The sequence below is a fragment of the Gambusia affinis genome, linkage group LG10 (genome assembly GCF_019740435.1).
Source record: "Gambusia affinis linkage group LG10, SWU_Gaff_1.0, whole genome shotgun sequence".
NCBI lineage: Eukaryota > Metazoa > Chordata > Actinopteri > Cyprinodontiformes > Poeciliidae > Gambusia > Gambusia affinis.
Window position 1 is genome coordinate 28,738,645 of NC_057877.1, and position 12,463 is coordinate 28,751,107.

The 12,463-nt window shown below is 41.4% G+C and overlaps 1 protein-coding gene across 2 annotated transcripts; it reads right to left on the reverse strand.

The window, feature by feature from the left end:
• Positions 1 to 2: 2 nt before the first annotated feature.
• slc30a7 (solute carrier family 30 member 7) lies at positions 3 to 11,388 on the reverse strand. 2 transcript variants are annotated; one of them, XM_044129281.1, is made up of 11 exons: positions 11,235 to 11,388; positions 10,878 to 10,979; positions 9,859 to 9,972; positions 9,685 to 9,772; positions 9,199 to 9,328; positions 8,944 to 9,117; positions 8,818 to 8,865; positions 7,319 to 7,454; positions 3,068 to 3,158; positions 2,809 to 2,958; positions 3 to 458 (listed from the first exon to the last, which is right to left on the reverse strand). In XM_044129281.1, exons 1-11 carry the CDS (start codon positions 11,312 to 11,314, stop codon positions 411 to 413), a joined length of 1,161 nt encoding a protein of 386 aa, XP_043985216.1. In that variant the 5' UTR covers positions 11,315 to 11,388; the 3' UTR covers positions 3 to 410. The 2 variants fall into 2 exon arrangements, with proteins under 2 accessions (XP_043985216.1, XP_043985215.1); XM_044129280.1 differs by having other exon boundaries at positions 8,818 to 9,117.
• Between the last annotated feature and the right edge of the window lie 1,075 nt (positions 11,389 to 12,463).

Here is a 12,463-nt window from a genome sequence, read left to right on the forward strand (position 1 = left end):
ACTGAGCAGAGAAATTGATTTATTACAGTTAAAAAAATCCCACTAACAGGTCACATGATTTGGTCACATGGTTTGGCACAGTAAAAAAAACGGAAAAACCCGGTGACATTTCACTGAGCCGATCAGCAGACACCAGGTGTGATGTCACCAATAGTGGGAGGGGCTCAGATTGTCTCTGATGAAGGCACTTACCCAGAATCCTTTGCTACAAACAAAGAGAAGGGCAGGAGGAGCGAGGCAGACGAGTCGCCCCCCAAACCCAGTAAATTATTTATAAAACCACCAACGTGGGCGGGGCTTTTGAGTTCATCAGTTCTTTGTGTGTCCCCACCCCTCCCTTCTGTAGAGGGGTCAAAGGTCACCCAGCAGCAGATGACTGATTGGTCCCAGGACTAGAGGAGGCGGAGCTTCTACATGGCGGCCGTGTCGATCTGAACGTACAGCTGTCTGACGCCGACCTGCAGAGGAAACCAACGATAGGAACTGGTTCAAAGTTCAGTCTGAACTGAATCGTTCATGTTCGTAGTTCTTTTAATGCTAGCTTAATTCAGGCTAGTTGCTCATTTTAGAAATCAAATCTTGAAGGTTCCATTTTAAAAGTAAAGTTTTAACAACTAAACAGCAGCTGGTTTGCAGACGGCGAGCGGGGTTCTGCCGAGAGGCTAAAGTAGCAAATACCCTAACTGCAACAGATGAAACTTCACTTTGTCACAGAGATTAGCTTCAGAGTAAACCAGAGATCTGGGGTCACACTGGCTCTGAAGAACCAGCTGATATTTTAAAATATAGAAATTATAACAAATGGAGGTTTGAACCGTTTTATGAATGAAAGATTTTTCAATCTCAGTATGTTGATTATTATTCAGCCAATTTTCAAACAAAACTTTGAAATTGAGTCAATTTGTTTTTGAGCAACCATTGCTTTTTTTATCATTGTGTTTCAACTACAAGAAAATGCTAAAATTTTTATAAATGAAAATCAGTTACAAATTTAATTTCAACGTGTATTTTTGAACAATCTCTGGTTTTAATCTCCTGACTAGTTTTTATCACCTGATCACAGTAAAATAATATTCTACTGTATGCACTTGAGTGATTAATTCAATCATTATATATGCTGTAATCTGAAGTAACTATCAAAATACATGCACATTATTTACCAATTTTAAAATTAATTCATTCATTTTAATACTAATAATTACTCATTTACGCTCCTTAGTTGCCAAGCGTCACTAAAAAGCTCCAAACCCAAAACTAGAAATAACTTTAAAAATTTGGTCACATGTTTATTTTAATATATATCATATGTAGAAGATATTAGCAAACTTAAATATGTTTTATTGCATAATCTAGCTCAAGGTTGAGATTATTTACCGAGTTTATCTGCTAAATTCACAAACTTCAGCTTCGATGATTCCCATGTAGTTCACACTCCAACCACTAGATGGTATCAAACTAATACTAATATCTGTAGAGGCAGATAGAAACCAACATTTGGAGCATTCAGACGCTCCTTAGCTGTATCTTCAAATAAAAAGGTGCGCAGCTAATGGACCTTACCAGAGGGGCCGCTTTTCATTGGCTGATGCTCATTCTACGTGATCACGTGGGTGGCCGTCTCACAAACACACGCTTCTCGTTAGCTAAGTACAGCATAATAGCAGCACTGACACAACTTCTACACCTTGAAGCCTGTCTGCTACACAGTCTTACGTTAGCTAAACAGCTCAATATGCAACGTGTACTGTATCTGACACACACTAAAGATTTTATTTTAGCAGAAAAGGCTTTGGACTAAACTGTTACTCCTGTTAGCCTCTCTAGCACCAAGTACAGCTGGTCAATCAACCATCGCTGTGTTCAGGGAAGCGCTGATTAATAATCCAAAAATAAATATCAAGCCTGGAAACTTGATATCGTAACGGACTGAATGTTATGTTTTTAACGTAATGTTTGCTCGTCTTGCGGGGCGCAGGCGGTTGATACGGTAACAGGTGTGCTTAAACTACAAAGAGAGAGAGAGAAAGTAAAAAGGTACGAGTGGTTTTGGGTTGATCACCTGTTCGGGTTATTTTACTTTTGTTTACCTTTGCTGTGGCGCATTACAGCCGCTGTAGTTTCTAAACGTTGGACTAATTACCCTGTTTGTTTGTGATTATACGTCATTCACAACAAACATCAAATAGAACAAATAGATTTCATAAACTTTTAACAAACAAATGGCTTCTTTACCGTAACAGAGCTCTTTGGTTCCTCTTATCAGTCTGTAGCTTCTCATATTGAGGTCATCAAACCAAATTTCAGATCTACCATAACTGACCGACTGACACCTGCTGGCCTCAGGTTTGCAACCAGCTTGTGACTGAGAAACCAGTAACCTCCTCCCAGATGATGACATGAACTTGATAGTTCCTCTGTCCATTCTAGTAGCTGATATATTGTGAAAATCCGGTAGAAATGATGCACTAATGGAGTCATGTTTACATAGAAATAATGCGCTACGAGGCTTTGCTTGTGAGACTTGCGGTAACGTGGGTCGGTTGTGGGCGGAGCTTGGTAAGGTCCATTAGCTTCCCTCGTCCAGAAGCGGCTATACTTTCAGTTTGAGCTGCAGAGGAGGAGGCTAGCTAACCGAGCTAACAGAGAGGACGCAGCGTGCTTGGACTTTAGCATGGAGGCCTTAATGTAGAGGTAACTTTATTCATATCTGTTAAAAATGTGTAAATTTAAGTGAACTTGTTCAGATTAAATGACCGTGAGTGAACTGAACCAGTTTCTGCTCCAGGTGTTGGACTCGTGTCCGGATACCTGAGTGAAGATGTTGTGCGTCTGGCTGAGGATCCAGCGGGTGTCTGCGTCCGGCGCCACCAGCAGCTTTAACGTCCCGATGTAAACGTCCGTGCACAGCGTCCAGAAGTGAGGCTCCTGTAGGTTGTAGACTCCCTGCAGCTGCTGCACCTGAACGCGCCAAACCAGGAATTAGACACGCCCGTAATCCGGATCTGTAGCTGGAATAAGAACTGAACAGGTGGGTTTGAGTGGGCGGGGCTTATCGTCAGGTACGAACCCTCTGGTAGCACTCTGGCAGCACGTTGTCGAGCGACGGCGGCGTTCTCTGCATCAGGATACCGATGGACTCCTTCAGCAGCGGCACCACACTGAGGGTCAGAGGTCAGGATGGGAATGATAAGGATTTACCAATTCCATTATCAATATCGCTTATCGATTCTCTGAGTTAGGAAATAAACTCTTCAATTAAAAAAGGCACCATGTTTGGAACATCCTCTCAGATGTTATTTATTTCCACCAGTTGATGAAAGCGGTGCTAACCGTGCTAACTCTGAGCTAGCATCACACTCAACATATTCAATATATTAAAATATTAATAAAAATTATTATTTTATTAACTCGTCTCTCAAGTTACACCCATAAAATAGATTTCAAAGCTTTTATTTCTATTAGTGGATAATATTTTCTTACAGCTCATAAAATCGTAACATGACCGTAATGTTGATATGAGATGGAAATTATTTATTTAGTAGAGCTCTAATATCAATACAATAACCAGGAAGTGGTGGACATTTATGGCAGAAAACGCTGCATCACCGCTGTTGCTAAGCAACGTATCAAACACTTACCTTCATACAAACCAGTTGAATGTTGGATGGTCAATTATTGGATGATGTTTGATCCTTTTATTGTGATTAAAAGCTCTCCACATGTTCAAACTGGCCCAGTATCGTATTTTTTGTGAAATATAATCATATTTTGGAAACCTTCTGCTGCGTCGCCATTTTAAAGTTTTTCTAAGGTAACCTACGTCGTCACACGATGCTGGAACCGATTGGAGCTAGCAGCTCATCCCATCCCCGTTAGCTGCAGCATCCTTGACAGAAGACGCTCGAGTCAGCGCCGTTACTAAGCAACATGTTGATCACAAAGTACAAACCGGTTGAACACTGAGGCCAACCGTTCCAGGATGTTGACGGTTTTCATCCCGTTTGTGACTGAAGCTCTGCACTACCGTCTTTGGAGCGCTTCTTCTGCGACGCCATCTTGGATATTTTCTAAATCAAAATGTGGAGCTTATAAAATACGTCATCACACAAATATGGTTTCACGTTATTGAAACTGACAAGCGGGAAGATCACCGATTTGAAGAATTGAACTGATGATTCCTGGTCAGAGGTCAGAGGTCAGGGAACATCACAATAAGACATTACAACGCATCGAAACAGAATCCAGACTTTCAGCTGGAGTTCGGTCCGGCTTTCTCCACATCTGCAGGCGTTTAGCACCGCGGTGACTCCGACTTTCCAGCTGCGGAAACCTGATCTCTGCGGTCGGGTGAAGGCCTCGGGGCTGACCACAGCTCCGCTCTGCCGAGTCCTGAAATATGCGGCTCCGCTCGCTTCCAGCCGTCAGACTGCATCACGGCGGCTCGATTTATCACCGAAGCTTCGGAGAAACCCGACCGCTGGTCAGGAGACGCATGGCGGCTCCGGGACGGCCATTAACCGCGGGCCGAGCGTTCTTTACATTAGTGGAAACCGGCCTCCAGAGCCGCCATCAGGGCTTGGATTGATTTTCCTGCTTTCAGGTCCGAGGAATGAGTCTGCAGAGCTGAAACCTGAGAGGAAACCCATCAGCGTATTTTCATCTGCAGAGTTTAGATTGAAGACACAGGCTGTAAACTCTTCTTCTGGTGTTTTAAAACACATCCAACCTGCAGCAGAACAAACTAAGTTTGCTCCTTCGTCTTTGCTGAAGTTCTGTAGAAGCTACAATGTTGAGGCGGTTCAACCCATTTGGGTTTCTTCTATTCGCCGCCTTCAGAGGTAGCGCTTTGGTTAAGTCCTGCTTTCATCGTCTTCAAAATCCTCGTTTCCGAGCCGCCTGGCTTTAAAACGTGACACATTCTGATATTACAGACCCATAAATCTGTGGCCTACACAAAACACGCCTGCCCAGTTCTGCTTTGAGGACGAGCTTTTTAAGGCGTCTTGTCACTTTAAATCCAAACATGCTGCCGCTGGCCACGCCCCCCAACTCAGTGTTTACAACTCTGTACATGAAAATAGTTGCGCATTTATTCAACTGTACATCGTTGAAAAGCAGAAGTGGAGCCTCCTGCACAATCAAGAAGAATGCAGCAAGTGGTTTCTGGATGGTAAGTCACAACAAAACGTGTTTTCCAGCAGCCATTGTACGGAGCATACAGCAGTAAATGTTGAATGTGACTCAATCAGGAGATTTTAAAAACGGCTAATTTTCCACACAAAAAAACATTAACTCATTGCCAAAAAATGTCTATTTTTTAATCTCTTGGATTGTTTTTAGAAGCAGTAAAAACCCAAACTGCTTCACACAAAAGTGAATTTTGCATAATAGGTCCTCTTTAATAGATCTAGTTATCTGAATTGAATTGATGGGAGGAATGGTTTGTTTATAGTGGTGCTTTTATAAAGGGAGCCAGCAGGGGGCGCTAAAATGAATAAATGTTTTAATTAATAATTTTTATTATGAAGTCAACTCTGTTATTCAATCTGTATTATAAAATCTAAATTACAGAAACTAATTTGACATTTTGTTCTTTCTGATTGGCTCCTCAAGCATTTCTGTCCAAAACAAAATAAAACAATAAAATAAAAACCCTGGTGGCAGCTAACATCAGACTGTACGGCAGTATTTATGCTAAATGAAGGAAATAATTATTGATTAGTGAATAAAAGTGAGGAGAAAGTTGATGTTTTATATGTTCAGTCTGGGTTTTAAAAGTTTGGGAACCTTTTGGTTAAAACGCAGGTTGAGTTTGGATGCAGTTAAAATTCAAACTGAGGAGGAAACCTGAGGGGTTTTGAGGTGAGGATGTTTGTGCTGCTGAGGTATTTTATAGATTTATTAATCAGCCGTCTTCAGAGATGAATTTGATCAATATCGTTTCTTGGTTTGGAAGTCGTTGTGCTGGAGGCCGTTAAAGAGAATCTATCGATCATTTTACACCCAGCAGGTCTTCTGATGATCAATAAACTGGATCATTGGAGAATTTAAGGCCAATAGTCGATTGTTTGGAACATTTGGTTTTAAGAGGAAAACGTTTGAAGTTGTTTATCAGAAATCATAGAAAATTCTGCAGAGTTTCTGGTTTGGTTATTGGAGTCATTAGAGGTTAAAATTAGAAGATCCACAGATTATTTAACTGACCATAAATAATCAGTTAAATATGTGCAGTTAAATGTATATTATACATTTATACATGACGAAATAAAAAAACTATTCCACTGATTTTTGAGTCATTGTTCATGGATAAATGCAAAAGTTTACAATAAATTTTAGATGAAAGGTGAAAATATGGAAAAACCAGAAACTGAACAGAAGGAAGGACAAGTGGACAGAATAATCAGGACGGATCAGCGAACCGGACCAATGAACTGGACCAATGAACCGGACCAATGGATCAATGAACCGGACCAATGGATCAATGAACCGGACCAATGGATCAATGAACTGGACCAATGGATCAATGAACAAATGGATCAGCGAACCGGATCAATGAACTGGACCAATGGATCAATGAACCGGATCAATGGATCAGTGAACCGGACCAATGGATCAATGAACCGGACCAATGAATCAATGAACCGGACCAATGGATCAATGAACTGGACCAATGGATCAATGAACAAATGGATCAGCGAACCGGATCAATGAACCGGACCAATGGATCAATGAACCGGACCAATGGATCAATGAACCGGACCAATGGATCAATGAACCGGACCAATGGATCAATGAACCGGATCAATGGATCAATGAACCGGACCAATGGATCAATGAACCGGACCAATGAATCAATGAACCGGACCAATGGATCAATGAACCGGACCAATGGATCAATGAACCGGACCAATGGATCAATGAACAAATGGATGAGCGATTGGACAAACGGACGGATGGTTGGACATGACGCTGTTCTGTGAATCTTTTCTTCAGCTAAAAGCTTCTGAGTGAAACTTTATGAATTCTGATGTTTATCCAGAAATCTTGATTTTATTCTGCAGCTTCCAGATGATCAACATCTGGAAAACCAAATCCAGAGTGGAGGAACCCTGAGGGACGACCGCGGTTCCTCAGGTTCCCTCTGAGTCTCCAGGGATTTCAGCTCAACATTTAAATCAAAGCAGCAGCTTCCCCTCTGAACAGGAAGTGACCTCACTCCACTGTTCCCCTTCACCTCCCAACAACCCGACGGCCGGACTCTGGCGGCTCAGAGAGCTGATTGGTTCCCTGCTGAGGCTCCGCCCACCTGTGGGCTCACCTGACTCCGATGAGGAGGGCGATCAGCATGGAGCAGATGGGGTCGGCGATCATCAGGTCGTACTTCTGCATCAGGAGGGCGGAGATGATGACGCCGATGCTGCCCAGAGTGTCGGCGATGATGTGGAGGAGAACGCCTGCAAAGCAAACCGCCATCAACCAACTGAAGGGAACGCAACGAGAACGCAGGTTTTACCCACAATTAACGACTAATAACCATTATCATAACTAGGGCTGAAATTATTCATTGGATTAATCGATTATTGAATAATTGATAACTACTCCAGTAATCGATTGTTAACTAAAAAAAAAGAGCAAATTTTTGAAGGAACAACTTATTTAGAGCAGTAATTAGACCAAAAAATATATAAATACATTTTGCATTCAACAAATATACTGATATATAATATATAATCTGATATATAATCTGATATATAATCAGTGGGAGTTTTAAAAGCACCTTGTGCTTTCCAGTTATTAAATCTGTAAATGAAACAATAATCAATAGATCAGCTCTAAACGGTATTGATAAGTCAAGCAGAAAAGGCTGAAATGTTCCCATGTGAAGATTTGTTAGCTGCAGATGCATCTGTTGTTTCTGGGAATAAAATGTGTTTTTATTGTATAAATGTGTTATTTTGCATCTTTTAATGTATTTCTAATACTGTATAAAACGGCTTTAGTGGTCAAATGAAAAATGTGCAGAAAGTGCAATTTTTTAATCGATTAATCGCCAGAATAAATCAACAGAGTAACCAATAAAATAACTGTCAGTTGCAGCCCTGGTTCTGAAATGAATTCAAACTGGTATCAGGATCAGTTTCATGTTTCCTAAAGCCACAGGCTGACGGTTCTGTTGGACTCAAACAGGAAGTGGAACCTTTTAAATGTTTTGTTTTTATTCGCTGTTAGCAGAAAATCATTATAATTAAGAGAAATAAAGGTGTTAAAACATTAACCTTTGTCCAGTTAATCTACATAATGTTTTGATTGTTGAGTAAATGAACTTTTCCATAAACTTCAGTTTTCCTGAATGGGTCTGGACAGTTTAGCTCTGAATCTGTTTGTCGTTCTGAATTTCCCTGCTGAGGAACAACGACGGTTTTTCTATTCATTGATGAAAACAGGAAATCTGAGCAGCTTCTCACCCTTCAGATAAAACTTCTTTGTTCTGCTTGTAAAGATATTTTAAAATAAATTCAGGTCAAACATCGAACAGATACACCAATGTGGTGTCAGAGCTCCCCCTGGTGGCAAAATCAAATTGCCTCTTACGAACATCAAGGTATTTTCTCTAACTTTGGTTTGCTTGCAGGTAAGTGGAGTGAAGCTGTATTATGTGTCAGGATCAGTCTCTGGTTCTGATCCAGGTTCCTCCACAGACTGAAAACTAAACGAGACGACGACTCAGAAAAAACACGATTCTCTGGACTTTTCAGAACCTGCCTCCATTCATAGGTGTGTGTGTGTGTGTGTGTGTGTGTGTGTGTGTGTCCTCACCCTGTAGGATCTGCTTGCTGGATCCTTCTCCTGGGCGTTGAAGCTCATCTGAGGAACAAAAAGCAACAAGTTCAGATTCTCTGAAAACGTCTCGACTGACGGAGAAAAGACGGACGTTTGACTCACTGTGACAGTCCTCGTGTCCTCCATGTCCATGTCCATGATCTCCGTGTCCGTGTCCATGATCTCCGTGTTTGTCATGGCTGTGTCCATGTCCATCATGGCTGTGTCCGTGTCCTCCGTGTCCTCCGTGTCCGTGGCTCAGGCTGCCGTTGAACAGAGAGTGGCTGTGACCGTGACCTGCGGAGCGACAGGTTTAGGATTTTAGGAACGCGACCTGTTAGCTTGGCGGCGGGTTTGTCTCGTCTCCAGCTGGACTACCTCCGTCCCCGTGCGAGTGTCCGTGTCCTCCGTGCTGGAAGACGAAGATCCCCACCAGGTTGACCAGCAGGCCGGCCACAGAAACAGGAAGCAGCCGCTCGTGGTGAACGTCTGGCGGCTCCAAGGCTCTCTGACAGAGAGACAAATCAGAAAACTGGAGGAAATGATTCGACACGGAAACATTTTTCCTCCAACAACCAGCTGATGGCTGAACTGTCTCCACTGGGTGGCGCTGTTCCTCCTCTACTGGTTCCACGTTATTTATTTCCTGTTTTTTGCTGTCGTAGCTCATTGTTTGAGATGTTAATCAGCTGCACCAAGTTCTACAAACGACACCTTGTTGCCACGGTTACGGATCCTAACAACGGTCCGATTGTTAAAAATTAAGAGTAAAAACTGTTTCAGCTGCGCAGCATCCAGAACCGGACCAGGTTCAAAAGGTTGAAAGGTCACGTGTCCGGCCTGCGATGATGTCATCACACTCACCTCCACTCCTTCTGAGAAGATGAAGAAGGCGGTGAAGATGAGGAAGAGTCCGTTGACGAAGCCGGCCAGAACCTCGGCTCTGACGTAGCTGGGAGTGAAACAACACAGAGCGATCAGACCCGAGCAGCCGAGCTCAGAGCGGTGGAGGGGGCGGGGCCTGGGGGCGGGGCTTACCCGTAGGAGAAGCTGTCATTGGACCTCCACCTGGAGATGACGGAGGCTGCCAGGCCGGCCAGCAGGGCGGTGCAGTCAAAGAACATGTGGAAGGAGTCCGAGATGAGACCTAAACTGGACCCGGAGGAAGAGGAGGAGGAAGAGGAAGACGACGAGGTTAACTGTTTTAGTTATTTTTAATCATTTTTATGATGTCTGTCTATTTGATTTGACTGTTTTTGCCATTATTTTATATTTGATCATAAATATCTTGTTATCTATATTCACCATTTATATTTCAGGTGTTTTCTTTGATCCTCATCCTGTGTAATTTATTCATTTATTTTATTACTTTAGTGATTTTTTTATCTCCATTTGTTTTTGTTTTATTTCTCTGAAACTTCAAGGTTCTAAAACTATTAATGTCTCTGGATTGTTGAAGTTGAATAAATGTTCAGCTGAACCAACTTAAACCTATTTTTGTAAATAAATGTTACGAATTACAAGTTTATTTTATAACTCTGTATTTAAGCCTCACAATCTCAGTCAAACAACTTTAATTTGTTCAATCTTTGCAGTTAGGAGTATTTATATTTCCACACATATTAGGACTTTGTTTTATTTTATTATACTATCTATTGCTTAATAATGCACTGCAGAATAACGTCGCCACCGGTGCAGAGCTTGCTCAGTTCTGACAGGAAGTGATTGCGCACAATACAGGAAATTTACAAACATTTTAATGTTTACCTTTTAGCTGCAAATGTAAAGTTTTATTTGTCTTGATTTAAAACGGACACAGACAGGATGGAGGGATAAACTTAAAGACGAACATTTCATTTAAAAGCTTTAATATCTGATGACCGGAGGAGTTTCTATTGTCATGCGCAGTTTGAGTGACTGCAGCGTCTCAGATTAAAGATGACACACACACACACACACACGCACACACACACACACACACACACACCGCTAACACTTACGTGGCACATCCAGAGAACAGAAATCATACAGAGATGCAGCTCGGGCTGTTTGCCTACCTGTTACTCCAGATGCCGTAGGTTAACTCCACGAAGGCGAAGGAGAGGTTGAGGCAGAGGAAGAAGAAGAGATTCCTGGAGGTTTTATCAGCTAAAATCGACCTGAAAAGCGAACAGAAACAAACATGCAGTCACAACAAATAAACCCACGAAGGAAGCAGGGATTAAAAACTCCAAACAGTCAAACACAAACACGCAAACTGCGGTAAAAACCAGCCAGTCTACAGCCTGACAGCTGAATAAAAACAAGTTTGAAGCACATTGAGCTGCCAGAGGAACAGATCTGTTCAGGCTAACCGGTTAGCTTCCGGCTAACAGTCACAGCTAGCGGCTAGCTGCTAGCAGCGCTCATCTTACCTGAACCACCCGGACAGTTTGAGCAGCAGGTTGAACTTGGCCGGTTTGTACTCATCATCTTTGATAGATAAAGGTAACATTTTTACACCTGGACGCTCCTCAGTCTCACTGGGAACGTAAACTGGCTGAGATGCTAACTGTCAACTTCCGGCGAGGACAGGTTTCACAATAAAAGCGCTTGAGCCTTTCCTCCTTTTTTTTTAAAGATTCTTCCCTTTTTGGGTTTAGTGAGCCAAAGAATGACACATGTTGACTAAGAGTAATGATCAGTCACTGCTTTTTTTATTTTTTTGTTATTTTTGGACAATGTTTATAACTGTTTTGCCTTTATGTCTGGTATTTATTCGTTCATTTCCATTGAGAAGGGACATCTCAGTAAATTAGGATATCAGTTTCTCGTTTTAATAATTGAGTTCTAAAGCGTACACTCACAAGTTCAGTTCTTTGACAATCAATTAAAAGTTATTTGTTGGTTCAGCTGCCAGAACAGGGATCTACAACCACCTGACACTTTAAAACAACTTATTGCCATGTTTGGATTCTTTCGTTCTCAACCTTGGGCCCCTGGTGAATCTCATCTAGGACCGCCCCTGTGTGTGAGTCTGATCATTTTGATGATTACAATTGCTGAAACCCAAAATTGGAATATTACATAAAATCAATGAGTTTAAATACTTTGTGGTCCATTTTAAGATGTAACCACTATCCCAGCTTCAGTTGAAATAAATTAATCATTAAATTACGTTTTTATTTGCTTCCAACAGAAATAATGCAGAAACCAAATTTACCTTATAATACAGTAAAACTCACAGTACCAACCTATAAAGCACTACAGCTTCATAGGAATAAGATTTTTGAATATATGCATAAAATGCATATTAACATTTTTCTGATCATTTTCAAATTCAAAACTCAATTGATTTATTTTTTTTGCTTCTTTTTTAAATTTTGGGGCATAAAGAAATTACTTCACCTTTAAGAGCAAAGAAGAATCATGTTTGTCTAAAACAGACACAAAAACATGAAGGCAGCTGAACCAAAATTTATCACCAGTTTAGGAAAAAAAAGTGAATTATTATTATATTTATCTATAAAGTTTCTGAGACGTTTACAGGTTTTACAGGAGACGGAAATGCGAGCAAATCAGGAAGCTCGGATTGTCTGACTTGATTTAAAATAAATAAACCTTATTGTTTGTTAAGGTTTAAATGAAAAGACCAGCAGATGGC